We start from the raw sequence: 18,461 nt of genomic DNA on the forward strand, positions 1-18,461 counted from the left end.
ATGTACTTTCTTTACTCATATATAAATAATAAATAAACTCCACCGATATATATATATATATTTATATATTAATCACTAAACATTTGTTTTACTGATGCGGCAAGTCTCAAATCAAGCACCAAAATCCGCCACTCCGGCAATTAAAACCGTCCGTGTGGAAACATAGCAAAAAGTCCCGTTTGGTGTCCAGATGATTTACGTCATTTAAAACACCATTATTAAAACATTTACTAGAATATTTTGTCTTCATGCTCTATGTTGAGTTCGGTTTCACTTATAATAAACATACATAGGCATAAAGCATCGATATTAGTCCATGCACATGTTCATTAGAGTATTAATTAAAGGCAACTAAGTATACATTCAAGGTACATTTAGAACAGTTACAAATGTGCGATTAAGCTGCGATTAATCAGGAACTATTTTAATTAATCGATGGCACAAAAAAAGAAAAGAATAATAAATATTATTAATAGTAAATGACATTCTATAATTAATAAACTTGACGTTGTACGCCTGTTCCGTTATGTCCCCTGATTTCCGCCCTCTGGTGGCTAACAGCGGTATTCCATTCCTTTAATTGACGCGGATGATAATTAGAGGGCGGGGCTTAAACCAGGTGCGCGCGTTTAAATTTCTTTTTAACAAGTAAAACTGGCGGAAGTGGTGTGTTTTGGTATGGCTTTATATTTTTTTTGTACGTAAATGTCTAGTTTTGTTTTGTTTTGTTGTTCAGAGCGTAAAGAGGGAGGTGATGGGAGGATTAATGAAAGTGCCTGAGAGAGAGATGATGGGCGACATTTTGCTGCACGAGAGCACCGAGCCGTCGCTTCCGGTGCACGTGAATATCGGAAAGTTGCTGAGGACGGAGGATGGACAGTACATGGACATGGAGGATAGAGACGATGCTACAAAGAAGAGACAGATAGCCAACGCCAAAGAGCGGCTCCGGGTTAGTGGACATGCCATGTGCGAAAGAATCGACTCTTTGAACCGAATACTGAGATTCGAATTTTTATGAGTCATATAAGCTTTTCTGATTTTTCTCTTTCATCTTCCTGTTTTTGTCAAACCTTCTCTAACTGTTCAAATTAACCAGTGCATGGATTCTTCCTCTTTTCTACATCCTTGCTGGATGCTTATGTATGCTGTGATATATGTATTTACCCGAATCAATTCTTCATCACATCTCCAGAACCCATCAGTGTTCTAGAGCAGTGCAGTAGAACAGAGTGCTGCATCTCACACAGGATCTTATACAGTGAGAATGAACATCATCACTAAAGCAAAAAACCCAATGCACACAATTCAACACGTCTCCTTTCACTGGAGCCACAACTGCACCACTCCGCAAATCAAATGTCGTGTTTTTGTGCAAATTCTACAGGACAGAAAAAATAGAAAAGGTTCATAAAAGAGCGTAACTGATTTTGACTTTCCAGATATTCTTGAAAAGTCTGCTACAGATTGTGAGCTCTGACCAGTGCGCTCTCTGACGTGCAAAGAAAGGATGTAGAAATGCTAATGTTACTGTACGCCTGCTAGATGGCCCTGGTCTTGCTAACTTGAAATCTGATTGGTTACAGCAACAGATTAATTCTCATGTATTTCACACTGTTAATTCTGCAGGCCTCAAGGTAGATTTCTTTGACCCCCAGCAACACGTGGTGGCTAATATATAATGTGAAATATGAGATGAGTGTAAATTATTAGGATTAATATAATAAACGTTCATGGAAAAAAATTTTAGAATGCAAAAGAAGCAAAAAGAGTCAAATATACGAGCCTAGGATTAAAGTTTATACCTCAAAAAAACCCATGAGATTTTTTTTATTTTTATTTAAGAGCCTCGTCGAGTGAAGAATGATGAAAGTTTTGTCAGGGTTTTTTACAGCAAAAAACTAAACCAAAGCGGCGCTTCAATGTAAATCTTCAACAATCTCATTACACTGTTTTTCAATTATTCACGATTTTGTTTGAATTTATTAGACGTAATTAAATAAAAGCGACGGAGACCTTCAGCTTACAGTTCACGCTTCTGAACACGTTAATTCGTGTGTGTGTGTGTGTGTGTGTGTGTGTGTGTGTGTGTGTGTGTGTGTGTGTGTGTGTGACTATCAGTCATCATTTATCAAGAGAGAAATTAACGTTGTGCGTTTTGTATAATTCTTTGGCGTGGTGCTGTGGCGCTGATGCAGAAAAACGAAATCGGAGCACAAGGAATCAGTCGACCTGAATTAATTAATTACGAGTGTTCGGAAAGATTCGTTAGGATTCATTGCTTGTTCTTTATGATGAGTATTAACAGTTCTACAAATAAATTTACTGTTTCAAAAAGCACAATGATGACGCTCTTAACTTCGTACTATTTTGTACATTGTGTGTGTGTACAGGTGCATCTCGACACATTCGAATGTTGACTACAACTCAAATTGTGAAACTCGTGTAATAAATAAATAGACAAAGTCTTCAGTTATTTTAATTGTCAGGGTTTTGGATCACATGTAACAAAAACACACCAATTCATATCTCAACAAATGAGAACTTCATTACAAAAAATTTGTGGGTCTTCTGGAAAGTCTGTTCATTTACTGTATCTGTACTTAATAATTAGTTGAGGCTCCTTCTGCTTTAATTACTGCCTCAATTGGGCGTGGCATGGAGGAGATCAGACCGTGGCACCGCTGAGGAGATCAGACCGTGGCACCGCTGAGGCGATCAGACCGTGGCACCGCTGAGGTGGTATGGAAGCCCAGGTTTCATTGACCATGGCCTTCAGCTCATATGCATTTTTTTTAGTCTCTTGTTTCTCATGTTCCTCTTGACACTACACCAGAGATACTCTGTGAGGTTCAGGTCTGGTGAGTTTGCTGACAAGTCAAACACACCATCACCATGGTCCTTTAACTAACTTTTGGTGCTTTTGACAGCGTGAGCCGGTGCCAAATCCTGCTGGAAAATGAAACCAGTATCTCCATAAAGCTGGTCAGCGAAGGGAAGCATGAACTGCTCTACAATTTCTTGGTAAACGGGTGCAGTGACTTTTTGTTTTTTAAAAAATACCAACAGGAGACACTGCACCCCAAATCATCCCAGACTGTGGAAACTTAACACTGGACTTCAAGCAACTTGTGATGAACTTCTCCACCCTTCCTTCAGATTCTGGGACCTTGATTTCCAAGTGAAATACAAAACTTGCTTTCATCTGTAAAGAGGACTTTGGACCACTATGAAACAGTCCAGATCTTCTCTTTAGCCCAGGTAAGATGCCGCTGACGTTCTGTGAACGTCTGTGGTTCAGGAGCAGTTTAACAAGAGGAATACCACAACTGAAGCCAGATTCTTTTGACACGTCTGGGTGTGGTGGCTCTTGATGCCTTGACCCAAACCTCAGTACGTTCCTTGTAAAGTTCACTCAAATTCTTGAATGGATTTTGCTTGACGAGTCTCTCAAGGCTGCAGTTCTGTTGGTTGGTTGTGAATCTTTTATTTCTACACTTTTTCGTTTTTTCGCCATATTCTCATTGGTTGAGATGTGAATTGGAGGGTTTTTGTTGAATGTGCAACAAAATAATCACAATTAAAAGAACCAAAGATTTAAACTACTTCAGTCTGTGTGCACTGAATTTATTTAATACACCAGTTTTACCATTTGTGTGTTGAATTACTAAAATAAATCAACTTTTCCACAACATTTTAGTTTATTGAGATGCACCTGTATGTTTGTGGACACCTGACCAGAGATTTGGTTTGTGTTTTTTCTTTTTGAACATCCCATTTTTGCATTTAGTCTCCATTTACTTTTATAATAATCTCCACTCTTCTGGGAAGATGTTCCACTAGATTTGTGGAGAATGATTCAGCTGCAAGTGTGTTAGTAAAGTCAGGTACTGACTGTAGGTGAGAAGGTCTGGGGTCCATTCAGCATTCACGTTCATCCCAAAGATGTTCAATAGTGTTTGAGCTCTATAGCAGGAGATCTTCCACTCCGACCCATGGAAAGCAGATCTTCTTGGAGCTGGCTTTGTGTACAGGAGCATTGTCATGCTGGAACAGCTTTGGGTCTCTTCGTACAAGTGAAGGAAAGATTTCATGCCGCTGTATCCAAAGACGTCGCTTCCAATTTTGTGTGCCACATGTGTGGGAAAAGTCGGGTGTCCAAATACTTTTGGCCACACAGTATATGTATATGGATGGATAGGATTGGGATTGTTTAGGATCTTAAGTAATTTAAAGAAGTTATGGATATTGAACTGTTTGTGATTGGTTGGCTGCCATATCAACAGGGAGCTCATTGGAACGCTGATTGAAATTAAACAATTAGGCCACGCCCACATCTAAAAGTACCTGCTATTAAATTGTGAAGTGGTTTTCACATAAGATAAGATGATCACCTCACAGCAAACTTCACCTCAACACCTCCTAAATGCTTATTAGGACTTTCAAATGTGATGATTGGAGCCAGATTAAACATGGATTATTTTTATTTGATTTAAGATTTTTTGGATCAGTTATGTGGGCGGGGCTTCCTGTCGATGGTCAAGTAGTGGCAATCGCGTATTAAATACCTAATTGAGCTGGCTAAGTGTTAGAGATCTGTTTATTAGAATAAAAACAGATTAAATCATAAATAAACTGCTCTATAATCCAATTTATTTCTCATCTGACTGAGAGCTTTAAAAAGTTTTATTTTTTTATCTGGTTTTATCAGATTAACACCAAGCCTCAAAAAATGACCAAATACAGGAAACTCATTAATTCCTTGGGGGGGAAAAAACTATTTTTAAAACTCTTTTTTTTTATTATTCAATATTGTTTTGTTGTGTCGAATTTAATCATCTTACAGTGCAGTTATAAGTCTTTTTGTTTTTGGAGAAAAATCCAGAACAGTTTATGTATGAGAATGAATTTTGTGAGACATTTTGCTGGTCCTCATTGTGGTCTTCTGTCCTTTGGCGCCCCCTGCAGGTGCGTAGTCTGAACAGCATGTTCTCTTACCTGAGGCGGATCGTACCGGTGATGCCACGAGACCGCAAACCCAGTAAAGTGGACATGCTGAAGGCAGCCACCGAGTACATCCGACTGCTGACCTCCGTCCTCAGCGACACCTCAGCACATGTCAGTGCAGTTCACACACACACTATACTTAAGCATCTAACCATCACACACACTATGTACATTCTATCAGAGACGGCAAAAGTCCACTCATCCTTCACTCAGTAGAAGTGCAGATCCTCACGCTTTAAAAGACTAAAAAATGTTGAAGTCGAAGTTGAATACTTCAGTAAAAAAGTAGTGATTATTACTACGTGTCCAGACTGAAGATCCACCATATAGAACACAAGCAGAGATGATGGTGACCAGGAGAATGACAGGAAATATGTTAAAACTAAAATGAGTCTGGTTTAATAATGTAAGTAGTAGAAAATGCAGATATTTGTGTAAAAATATAATCAGTAAAAGTAAATGCATTTTTGTCTACATTTAATTACAGTGAGGAAAATAAGTATTTGAACACGCTGCTATTTTGCAAGTTCTCCCACTTAGAAATCATGAAGGGGTCTGAAATTGTCATCGTAGGTGCATGTCCACTGTGAGAGACATAATCTAAAAAAAAAAAAAATCCAGAAATCACAATATATGATTTTTTTTTTTAACTATTTATTTGTATGATACAGCTGCAAATAAGTATTTGAACACCTGAGAAAGTCAATGTTAATATTTGGTACAGGAGCCTTTGTTTGCAATTACAGAGGTCAAACGTTTCCTGTAGTTTTTCACCAGGTTTGCACACACTGCAGGAGGGATTTTGGCCCACTCCTCCACACAGATCTTCTCTAGATCAGTCAGGTTTCTGGCCTGTCGCTGAGAAACACAGAGTTTGAGCTCCCTCCAAAGATTCTCTATTGAGTTTAGGTCTGGAGACTGGCTAGGCCACGCCAGAACTTTGATATGCTTCTTACAGAGCCACTCCTTGGTTATCCTGGCTGTGTGCTTCGGGTCATTGTCATGTTGGAAGACCCAGCCTTGACCCATCTTCAATGCTCTAACTGAGGGAAGGAGGTTGTTCCCCAAAATCTCACAATACATGGCCCCGGTCATCCTCTCCTTAATACAGTGCAGTCACCCTGTCCCATGTGCAGAAAAACACCCCCAAAGCATGATGCTACCACCCCCATGCTTCACAGTAGGGATGGTGTTCTTGGGATGGTACTCATCATTCTTCTTCCTCCAAACACGTTTAGTGGAATTATGACCCAAAAGTTCTATTTTGGTCTCATCTGACCACATGACTTTCTCCCATGACTCCTCTGGATCATCCAAATGGTCATTGGCAAACTTAAGAAGTGCCTGGACATGTGCTGGTTTAAGCAGGGGAACCTTCCGTGCCATGCATGATTTCAAACCATGACGTCTTAGTGTATTACCAACAGTAACAGTAAATTTAAAAAATCACATCACTTAAGTTACAAAAACAGCCTTCTTTCACCTTAGAAATATTTCTAAGCTAAGAAATATGTTATCTATATCTGATGCAGAGAAGCTCGTCCATGCGTTTATGACCTCTAGAATAGACTACTGTAATGCATTACTAGGTGGATGTCCTGCATCATTAATAAACAAGCTTCAGTTAGTTCAGAATGCCGCAGCAAGAGTTCTTACTAGGTCAAGAAAATACGATCATATAACCCCAATCTTATCGTCCCTACATTGGCTTCCTATTAAGTTTCGAATAGACTACAAACTACTGCTACTCACTTATAAAGCACTAAATGGTTTGGCTCCCATGTATCTATCCAGTCTCTTAACACGCTACAATCCGTCACGCTCCCTGAGATCTCAAAACTCTGGGCTTCTAGTAGTTCCTAGAATAGCAAAGTCCACTAAAGGCGGTAGAGCATTTTCACATTTGGCTCCTAAACTCTGGAATAGTCTTCCTGACAGTGTTCGGGGTTCAGATACACTCTCCCAGTTTAAGTGCAGATTAAAAACATATCTTTTTAGCAAAGCCTACACATAACACACATCACACACATCACATCACAACCTTGTGCTCCAGAACATCTGATCACATGCACATTATCAACTTGTGCTGTTAATATCATGAACAGCAGCTACGCTAATTCCTCTCCACTGCTTCTCTTTCTCTCCCCATCCCGAGGCATCCTGAGGTTTGGCCAGCTCCAGTCACGTCCCACCTCGTGAAGATTATGGACCTATGGATGATCATGGAGAAGTAGATGCCGAGTGTTTAAAGGCCCTGGCATGGAGAAGCTGATGCTGGATCTATGATGATCACAAATTGTTCTGTATTGTTGAAAGATTTATGACCAAACTTTTGATGTCACCCATATGAGGATGGGTTCCCCTTTGAGTCTGGTTCCTCTCAAGGTTTCTTCCTCATATCATCTAAGGGAGTTTTTCCTTGCCACTGTCGCCACGGCTGCTCATCAGGGACAAACGCACACCATTCACCTTCACTGTTGTTTTCTGTAAAGCTGCTTTGAGACAATGTCTGTTGTGAAAAGTGCTATACAAATAAACTTGACTTGACTTGACTTAACCTTGGAAACGGTGGTCTCAGCTCTTTTTAGGTCATTGACCAGCTTCTCCCATGTAGTTCTGGGCTGATTTCTCACCTTCCTTAGGATCATTGAGACCCCACGAGGTGAGATCTTGCATGGAGCCCCAGTCCGAGGGAGATTGACAGTGATGTTTAGCTTCTTCCATTTTCTAATGATTGCTCCAACAGTGGACCTTTTTTCACCAAGCTGCTTGGCAATTTCCCCGTAGCCCTTTCCAGCCTTGTGGAGGTGTACAATTTTGTCTCTAGTGTCTTTGGACAGCTCTTTGGTCTTGGCCATGTTAGTAGTTGGATTCTTACTGATTGTATGGGGTGGACAGGTGTCTTTATGCAGCTAACGACCTCAAACAGGTGAATCTAATTTAGGATAATAAATGTAGTGGAGGTGAACATTTTAAAGGCAGACTAACAGGTCTTTGAGGGTCAGAATTCTAGCTGATAGACAGGTGTTCAAATACTTATTTGCAGCTGTATCATACAAATAAATAGTTTAAAAATCATATATTGTGATTTCTGGATTTTTTTTTTAGGTTATGTCTCTCACAGTGGACATGCAGATACGATGACAATTTCAGACCCCTCCATAATTTCTAAGTGGGAGAACTTACAAAATAGCAGAGTGTTCAAATACTTATTTTCCTCACTGTGTATATATATATATATATATATATATAATATATAAAAAAAAAGCCCAGCCCACCTGCCCCAACGACATCATCTTCTTCCGTATGCTCCCATTAGGGGTCGCCACAGCGGATCATCAGTCTCCATACCCCCCCCTGTTCTAATCCTGTCCATCCTGGTTACTCCCAACGAAAAACCTCAACATCTTCAGCTCTGCTACCTCCAGCTTCACCGCCTATCTTTTACTCAATGCCACTGTCTCTAATCCATACAACATCTCAGGTCTCACCACAGTCTTATAAACTTTCACTTTCACTCTCACAGATACTCTTCTATCACAAATCACTCCTGCGATCACTCTTCTCCACCCACTCCACCCTGCCTGCACTCTTTTCTAACACACTCTCCATTACTTTATATAATTACACACACGCCAGTTTCCGAGCGTCTATAATAACCTATTTTATCTTGATGATTATGATGTTCTTGGCAGAGTGATGAAGCTTCGAGCGAGCTGTTGGAGAACATGAGCTACAGCTATTCACCCTCTAATGATCGGTGTGCTGATTTGTGGAATGTGGATGAGGTAAGATTTGTGTGTGTGCCTTGAATATTGGTTTAATACCTTATTGAAGTAGAACTAACCTTTTGAATTATATTAATTTTAGAAACTCTTTCATGGAGTAAAAAATCTCACGAAGAATACTGTCGATTTTTCCCACAAGGGATATTGCATCATAAAATCTAAAAGCCAATCATGTTTCAGTATGCAAATGAAGGCCAAAGGAAAAATGCAACTTCCTTTCTCTTATACTGGGGGGTATTTTTGGTTGCTTTATTCTTTTCACGTTTAAGGGCTTTTCCATTAATAATAAAAAAAAAAAATAATAATTATTATTATTTTTTTATATTCTAATACATGTTTTCGAAACCACACAGATGTCAAAACCATAAAATCCTTAGAAATTTGTATAAATTTTTTTTTCCCTCTTGTATTTTTCTGAATTTTTTTTCTCTCTCTCTTTCCCTCATTCCCTCTGTCAGGTGCTCGACTCTCTGACCAACCAGTCTTTATCAGTCACCTCTCCATCAGCCGCTGTTGCAGAAGAAGTGGATGAGATGGACATGAGCAACATGGCGGTGCAGTGCACAGTCCCTGTCTACATCATTCAGGTCGGCTCTGACCACACACTGGTAGGAGATCCTGCAGTTACAGTAACACAATTTCATTACGCTACACTGATAGTGACTGAGTATGTGGACACCTGACAAGAATTTTGTGCTGTGCTGCATTGACTTATATTATAATGTAATATATTCTAATAATTTTATAATTAGCTCCACTCTTCTGAGAAGATGTTTCACTAGATTATAGTGTGTGCTTGTGGAGACGTGGTCTCATTCAGCCTCAAGGGTGTTAGTAAAGTCAGGTACTGATGTAGGTGAGGAGACCTGGGGTGCAGTCGTCATCATTCACATTCATCCCCAAAAATGTGTTGAATAGGGTCCGATATGTCTGGGCAGTAGATCTTCCACTCCAACCCATGTATAGCAGATCTTCATGGAGCTGGCTTTGTGTACAGGTGCATTGTCATGCTGGAACAGGTTTACATTTATAACTTTTGCCAGACACCAGTATCCAGAGCAATCAGGTGAAGGTTTATCTCATTCATACAAATGAACAGCGGTGGGGTTGAGGGTCCTGCTTAAGGCTTAAGACTGAAGGCGTTCATAGCTACTTCTAAATTATTGTAAATTGTAAACTAAAGCTTGCCTACAAGGCCAAAAATGGACCAGCACCATCTTACCTCAGAGACCTCATCACATCTTTTACTGCACCACGCTGTCTGAGATTCCCAGCACTGCTCCACTGGTACCTCCTTCTCTCAGAATGAGAGGTAAGTACACTTCAAGGCTCTTCTCTGTTCTGTTCTGGCACCGAGGTGGTGGTATGAACTTCCTCTAGATGTCGTACAGCAGAGTCCCTGACTATCTTCAAGCAACAACTGAAGACCTTCATCTTCCCGAGACACTTAAATTAGCACTTTACAAGTTTGTAGAATTTAAGTTATATTTATATTAAGTATAAGTTATATATCTGGTGTACAGTGTAGATTTATTCATTTCTAGAGACTCAAAGCACTTTTTTCTACGTCGCTCTGGATGAGGGCGTCTGATAAATGCTGCAAATGTAAATGTTGTATTGCGATGCTTCACAATATGTACATTTTATCTAAATCATACAGCACAGATATCCATCATGCTTCTCATTTATGTCTCATTCTGTAAAGACTTTTACTACAGATGCCGGTCTTACAGCCGGTCTTATTCAGTCTAACTGCCGGTCTTACATCCGGTCTTGCAGCCGGACTTGCAGCAGGTCTTACTGCCGGTCTTATTCGGTCTTACTGCCGGTCTTATTCGGTCATGCAGCCGGTCGTGCAGCCGGTCGTGCAGCCGGTCGTGCAGCCGGTCGTGCAGCCGGTCGTGCAGCCGGTCGTGCAGCCGGTCTTATTCGGTCGTGCAGCCGGTCTTATTCGGTCTTGCAGCCGGTCTTATTCGGTCTTGCAGCCGGTCTTATCCGGTCTTGCAGCCAGGGTAAGTGGCAGATGGAATACAACGAATACATAGTGGATCAGATACCTGTAACAGAAGTGTAACATTCTGTTATAATTAGTATTATCAGGGAATCGTTGTGGTATAAGTGGAATAAAATGTTTCATGGCAACGGTTGTAGGAAAATATCTCTTTTTCTTTACACCTGTACAACATCATCTGTTGTTAATTAGTTTCCTATTACAGCACAACATGAAGTGTTTTATTGCTTTATATGATTTATGCTTTTCTCCTACACTGCAGTAAAACCAAGGATCCTGGGGAATCCGATCTTCTTTCCACAAAAGGATAATAATTTATTAAAATCTGTGTCTTTGATCGATTCGAGGAGGCTTGAGTTACCGTATCGGAGTCCGTTCTGGGAAAGTAGGATACGCAAACTGCTCATGTAAAATATGACCCGGCCCAGCGTTTGATAACCAACAAATAAATCTCTTCACTGCAGGTCTGTCAGACGAGATGAGGAGGACGCCGCCTCGTCTTCCACAGATCATCACACTGAAAAATTTATATAATCTTGGATAAAGAGGGATTGTGTAATTATTAGTTTATTTTTATTTAAAAAAGCAAAATGATTTCACATCTGAACAGTTGGCAAGTTTTTTTTTTGTTGTAATTGTTATATTGTAATTTTCTCTGTTAAGTATATTTTGAAAGTGTTTTGTTTTTTGTATGAGCACTTACTATTAAAATGTCAGCACACCGTCTCATTTTTGTCTATTAAATAAATTCAGGGTGGCATCTGAAAAGTGCCGTTATCTGGAAGTTGGGTCAACTGGACTTCTGGATTGAAACATTTCACTACTCATTTGAGCAGATTCTTCAGTCTCAGGGAAGTTAGCAGGACTCTTCCTGAAAAGCCTCGTTGAGGGAACCAGGGGGAGGTGAGAGTGTGAGGGGATCCTAGAAGTAAGTAATGAAATTTGTTAATAAATGAATGTAATGACCCCAGAGAAGAAGAGTAAGAGAAGAGAAAGGATAGAAGTACTAGGTGGGTAATGAGCAATGAATGGATGGTCCTTAGTTGTGGCTTTCCTAGTGGATGCATGAAGAGGTCTTGGATTAAAGAGCAGCATGAATAATAGGAGACAGTTTGTGGCCTCCACTTCTGTTGAGAGAAGGATTTTCCACCTGAACATAGTTGGCCTCCTCCACTCCTCTCTCAAGCCATCTGTCTTCTCTGTCCAGGATGTATAAGATTTCGTCTCCAAATATGTGTCCTTTGTCCTTTAGATGCATGTACACGGCTGATTCCAATTCTAAGGTGTTTCTTCTCTGAATTAGTTAAGAAAAAAACTAGACTGCAATACCTCTACTTACCAGGAGGGGGGTGAATTATTGGCTGTATGACGGTGAGATGTAAAAAATAAATAATCGCAGAAATCAATAAATTTTGCGTTGTACAATTCATTCATGGATTTAATTTATTTGATTTATTTTAGTTATTGATGATTTTGTTTACTTTAATTATATACAGCGGCTGTGAAACGTTTGGAAAGATCAAGTTTTTTTTATGGTTTTTTTTTTTTTTATCTGTATCTATGCAACAAATTTGGTAATTGAACATTACAGAGATTTCCTTTAACCAAATCTATAAATGTAGTAATGTTTCACTTTATTTTTATTGAAAAATTCTCTCTTAGCATCTGGACACTTTGTTTCTCCAAACATTAAGCTGAAATACTATGCCATGTCATGTAAAAAAAGACTGGAGATTTCCTTCTTGTGATCCAGTTCATCTCAGAGCAGTTTAATAGGATTTAGGTGCGGTGACTGGGAAAGTCATTCATAATCGATAACATGCCAGACGACTGTTTGCTCTCTAGAAAAAAAAAATTGTTTGGACGTACACTTCAGCCTCAGTCCAGAAGCAACTGCATGGTGTTGAAGTGTGGATTGGGAGCCATGTTAGTTCAGGATTCCTCTCACTTTACGGAATGCATCTCTAACCTTTAAAAACAAACCCAAACTATTAAGCTTCCACGTCCATGTGTGGGGGGTGAGGGAGTCTGATGTGTATTTAGATTCAGAGGATGTACATTTGAGAAAAGCTTCATCCGAGTGACAAGATCTGGTGCAATTCAGTGCCAATAAGAGTCTAAAGATCTTAATACACTGTAAAATCGGTATAAAAGTATTGCAGTGTGATTCCGGTTCATCATTCATCTGGTGGATGAAACCAGTTCAGAGTCGCGTGGATCAGTTCAGTTCAGTTCAAATGAATCGACTCAGTGAAGTGATTGGTGTGTAATGAGAGGCGCGGCAGTGGGCTGGTCTACAGAGGGTCTACAGAGAGATGCTCTGTCTCTCCTCAATGACCAAAACCTTTAGTCGTGAACCTTTAGCAGGAAGAACCTCGGTTCTCATCGAAAGAAGAGGAGGAACGAGGGATAAGCTTCATCTTCCTGTGCTGTGTGCTGTGTAGTTGTGATCTCGGCTGCAGGTGTGGCAGGAACACACACACACACACACACACACACACACACACACAAAGGCCGCGCCGGAGAGGATGCTGTAAGGTAGGAACCGCTGTGATTGAGGTGTTCTCTCTCTCTCTCTCTCTCTCTCTCTCTCTCTCTCTCTCTCTCTCTCTCTCTCTCTCTCTCTCTCTTTCTGCGCACATGTTTATTCTAATGATTATTATAAGGGTCTGGAGAAGCGCAGCTGCATTAATCCACGGCCTTGTTTTTCAAGGACTCCTGCGGACTTTCTGATGTAAACAACGTTGTGGTGGGAAAAAAAACTTCAGCTTGTCTATATCCTGTGTACACCTCTGTATTTATGAGTGTATTTTATATTCGGTATGTTCTATGTACAGTAATATCCGTGCTGATGCATTGTATCTGTTATTATAGACACTACAGGGGGGGGATTTCAGGGCATTTGGCATGGGCAGATCGTCATAGCAGGTATTGCTTCATTAAAAACATCTATTGAGGGCATCGTCGCAAAACGAGCTGGCATCTCCTGGATCCTGTAAATAGCCCCAGTGAACCAGGTGGTCTATGAGACTTCGGAACGTAATCAGTGATCGCGGACCCGCTGATGACGTAACCGCTTGATAGCGAAAATAATAATAATAATAATAATACCAATGAAAACATACACACTATCTAGTATGTTAGGGGATGACGCGGTTTGGCGTTTGGTCCCTAGAGTTTCCATCATACTGTTTTCCCGTGCAAAACATCGCCATTACAATGAATGAAGAGTGGTGCTGATGTTGGCATGAGCAGTTGCTAGGCAGCCGCATGCCGGCCATGAAGCAGCACCAATCATCAATTAACGAAATGGAATTTAAATGAACAGAAGAGAAATCCAGATCAAATAAATATTTGGTGGTTTTTTGTCCAGCATACATTTTTCTAGGTACACTTGCACACGGTTTTTGAAGGAACTCAGCAGGCAGGTTGTTTCCAAACATAGAGGAAAACTAACCACAGATCTTCTGTGGATGTAGGCTCCTTAAATCCTTCTGTCTCTTCATGTAATCCCAGACAGGCTCGATGATGTTGAGATTAGGTCTCTGTGAGGATCAGTACTATTACTTCCATGACTCAGAGTTTTTCTCCTGTGGAAGTTAGTTGTTAATGACATTGGCTGTATGTTTGGGGTCATTGTTCTGCTGCAGAATTAATTCATGGCCAATTAGGTGATGAAGGTACTGCATGATGGAGAATGATCTGCCTGTATTTCTCAGCAATAAAGACACCATTAATCCTGACCACATCTCCAAATCCATTGGCAGAAATGCAGCTTCAAACTTGCAGGAAACCTCCACCATGCTTCACTGCAGACAAGCATTATTGTACCGCTCTCCTACACGGAGGCAAACAAACTGCATCCTGCTACAGCAAATATTTCAGACTCATCAGTCTAGAGCACATGTACTGTATATATATATATATATATATATATATATATATATATATATATATATATATATATATATATATATATATATATATATATATATATACTGTATATCTTCTTGTAAGGGACAAAACTATAGAAATAAAATGTGGATATATTTTAGAGTATCAATGTGCAGATTGTATATATATAAATAACAACATACAGACATTACGGTCTAAATAACTGCCAACAAAAGTGAGTACACCCTCAGTGATAACAGCTGTACCTGGTGTAATCATCTGGTGATCAGTGACACCCAGAAACTGAGTTACAGTACAGTGGTCAGGATCAAACAGAGGTTTTAGAAGAGGGGATCCATTCAGGAACAGGCCTCACAAGCGTCCATCAGAGAAGTCGAGTCCTCGTGCTGTGCGTCAGGTGCAGAAGCTGCTGAGGAGTACCAAGACAATTGTGTCTTGGCTGCAGTTAACAATGGTGTTGGTGGCATCATGGACTGTGGCTGCATAAGTGATGCTGGTACTGGGGATGGGGGTACTTGTGAGATTGTGTGTGTGTGTGTGTGTGTGTGTGTGTGTGTGTGTGTGTGCGTGTGTGTATGTATAAATCCCAACTTGTGTAGCGTTTGTTATACTGTGCATTATATAGCAATTATATACTCTGTGTGTGTGTGTGTGTGTGTGTGTGTGTGTGTGTGTGTGTGTGTCTATAAATATATAGACACACACACACACACAGTATATAATGCTCTGAGATTGGCTGTTGGAGAGAATGCTGATTCGTGATTGGTTGGCAGAGAAAACAGTGATCAGTGATTGGTTGTTGGAAAGCGTGTTAATTGTTGATTGGTTGTTTGGACCATTGGTGACTGATCATTGTTCCCAACAACCAATGACTGTTGTTTCCATGTGTTGATGTGGCGGCTATATATTTTACTTGTCTGATGTTATTTACATTCAACTCTCATCTGTGGTGCTCTGATTTTCTCCCAGCTGATTTTACTACAGTTAGACATCAATATTGTTTGTAACTGTGTCCTCAGGGGTTGTGGTACAGTGGGCATTGCTTCTCCAACCATTCCCGGAGACCTGTGTGTGTGTGTGTGTGTGTGTGTGTGTGTGTGTGTGTGTGTGTGTGTGTGTGTGTGTGTGTGTGTGTGTGTGTGTGTGTGTGTGTCTGCCTCGTTTTCTCATGCATTTAAATGATCATGTTACTTTACCAGTAAGAATAAAGTGACTTGCTCACTGTGTTATTTGCGCTGAACCTCGTTAATCTCCCCTGTGAACACCACACACACACACACACATACACACACACACACGCCTTTCTGATCAAACACACAAACGCTACACAAGTTGGGATTTTAGGAAGAAAAAATAACAAATCATCAGTGGTTATATTCTGCTGTGGAAGTATTTCTACACCAGATGCTTAATCTGTTTTTTAGTTTAATTTCACACTAAAAATCTGAACCGTATGTAAGAATTAAATGAAAATAAATGTATCAGTTAGAATTTAACAGTGTGTACACACACATATATATTAAAAATAAATCAGAAATACTATATTGTTTATTATTATAAAAAATAAAAAAATTACCTTAATTTTCAGGTTAGATTTCTGTCTTTTTTTTTCAATTTTCATCGCGGGGATTACATTTAATTAATTAATTATCTACAAAGAAATGTTTTTTTTAATCAAATGTCTTAGTTTGTTTGTTTACCGACAGTTTGTATTTTTCTTTGTCGATAGAGGACTTAAACCTCGGCCCTGCACAGTTTTAATTTCATTTAATTACAATGAGGAAAATAAGTATTTGAACACCCTGCTATTTTGCAAGTTCTCCCACTTAGAAATCATGGAGGGTCTGAAATTGTCATCGTAGGTGCATGTCCACTGTGAGAGACATAATCTAAAAAAAAAATCCAGAAATCACAATATATGATTTTTAAACTATTTATTAGTATGATACAGCTGCAAATAAGTATTTGAACACCTGTCTATCAGCTAGAATTCTGACCCTCAAAGACCTGTTAGTCTGCCTTTAAAATCTCCACCTCCACTACATTTATTATCCTAAATTAGATGCACCTGTTTGAGGTCGTTAGCTGCATAAAGACACCTGTCCACCCCATACAATCAGTAAGAATCCAACTACTAACATGGCCAAGACCAAAGAGCTGTCCAAAGACACTAGAGACAAAATTGTACACCTCCACAAGGCTGGAAAGGGCTACGGGGAAATTGCCAAGCAGCTTGGTGAAAAAAGGTCCTCTGTTGGAGCAATCATTAGAAAATGGAAGAAGCTAAACATGACTGTCAATCTCGCTCGGACTGGGGCTCCATGCAAGATCTCACCTCGTGGGGTCTTAATGATCCTAAGGAAGGTGAGAAATCAGCCCAGAACTACATGGGAGAAGCTGGTCAATGACCTGAAAAGAGCTGGGACCACCGTTTCCAAGGTTACTGTTGGTAATACACTAAGACGTCATGGTTTGAAATCATGCATGGCACGGAAGGTTCCCCTGTTTAAACCAGCACATGTCCAGGCACGTCTTAAGTTTGCCAATGACCATTTGGATGATCCAGAGGAGTCATGGGAGAAAGTCATGTGGTCAGATGAGACCAAAATAGAACTTTTAGGTCATAATTCCACTAAACGTGTTTGGAGGAAGAAGAATGATGAGTACCATCCCAAGAACACCATCCCTACTGTGAAGCATGGGGGTGGTAGCATCATGCTTTGGGGGTGTTTTTCTGCACATGGGACAGGGCGCCTGCACTGTATTGAGGAGAGGATGACCGGAGCCACGTATTGCAAGATTTTGGGGAATAACCTCCTTCCGTCAGTTAGAGCATTGAAGATGGGTCGAGGCTGGGTCTTCCAGCATGACAATGACCCGAAGCACACAGCCAGGATAACCAAGGAGTGGCTCTGTAAGAAGCATATCAAGGTTCTGGCATGGCCTAGCCAGTTTTCAGACCTAAACCCAATAGAGAATCTTTGGAGGGAGCTCAAACTCCGTGTTTCTCAGCGACAGGCCAGAAACCTGACTGATCTAGAGAAGATCTGTGTGGAGGAGTGGGCCAAAATCCCTCCTGCAGTGTGTGCAAACCTGGTGAAAAACTACAGGAAACGTTTGACCTCTGTAATTGCAAACAAAGGCTACTGTACCAAATATTAACATTGACTTTCTCAGGTGTTCAAATACTTATTTGCAGCTGTATCATACAAATAAATAGTTTAAAAATCATATATTGTTGATAGATAGATCACATTATTTTTAGATTATGTCTCTCACAGTGGACATGCACCTACGATGACAATTTCAGACCCCTCCATGATTTCTAAGTGGGAGAACTTGCAAAATAGCAGGGTGTTCAAATACTTATTTTCCTCACTGTATATATGTTAATTAACTGTGTGTGGGTTTTTTAATCTTTTTATAGGTCATTTTAAAGTATTCAAGTAAAAAAAAGTTGAAAAATAAAAAAGTAAATTGGATTCTTTACAAATCAAAGAACATGAGTAAATCCTCAAACATTAGAGAAGCAGAAAAAGGCGAAGGTGATTTTTTTTTTTATCTTTGTGAAGGCGGTTTGTAGTCGGTTTGCAGTCTGTGGAGCTTTAAGGTGATTACCATAGATCATCTCCTTACAGATCACTTACATGATGATCCGGTTCAAATTCGTAATTTCCTCACTTCCTCTAAAAGCATCCCAATCCCTCAGAGCAGGACAGAGAAAAAACTCACATCCGGCC

The 18,461-nt window shown here is 40.0% G+C and overlaps 2 protein-coding genes across 3 annotated transcripts in view; both read left to right on the forward strand.

The window, feature by feature from the left end:
• Positions 1 to 656: 656 nt before the first annotated feature.
• On the forward strand, positions 657 to 11,528 carry figla (folliculogenesis specific bHLH transcription factor). Its single transcript, XM_083527484.1, has 5 exons — positions 657 to 952; positions 4,969 to 5,118; positions 8,703 to 8,795; positions 9,254 to 9,403; positions 11,271 to 11,528. The coding sequence occupies exons 1-5, from the start codon at positions 755 to 757 to the stop codon at positions 11,286 to 11,288; spliced, it is 609 nt and encodes a 202-aa protein (XP_083383610.1). The 5' UTR covers positions 657 to 754; the 3' UTR covers positions 11,289 to 11,528.
• A 1,508-nt stretch (positions 11,529 to 13,036) lies between these two features.
• Positions 13,037 to 18,461, forward strand: part of add2 (adducin 2 (beta)) — a 27,331-nt gene continuing 21,906 nt past the window's right edge. Inside the window, exon 1 of one of the 2 annotated variants that reach the window (XM_083527361.1) lies at positions 13,037 to 13,344. The gene's annotated coding sequence lies outside the window, so the exon portion shown is untranslated. The remainder of the gene's footprint in view (positions 13,345 to 18,461) is intronic. The other variant, XM_083527362.1, reaches the window with a different exon arrangement.

Source organism: Silurus aristotelis, assembly GCF_946808225.1.
Source record: "Silurus aristotelis genome assembly, chromosome: 23".
Taxonomy (NCBI): domain Eukaryota; kingdom Metazoa; phylum Chordata; class Actinopteri; order Siluriformes; family Siluridae; genus Silurus; species Silurus aristotelis.

Coding starts and splice junctions, on each gene's coding strand:
- figla (XM_083527484.1), top strand. CDS start 755: ATGGGAGGATTAATGAAAGTGCCTGAGAGAGAGATGATGGGCGACATT. Junction 953..4,968: donor ACGCCAAAGAGCGGCTCCGG/GTTAGTGGACAT, acceptor CGCCCCCTGCAG/GTGCGTAGTCTGAACAGCAT. Junction 5,119..8,702: donor TCAGCGACACCTCAGCACAT/GTCAGTGCAGTT, acceptor TGTTCTTGGCAG/AGTGATGAAGCTTCGAGCGA.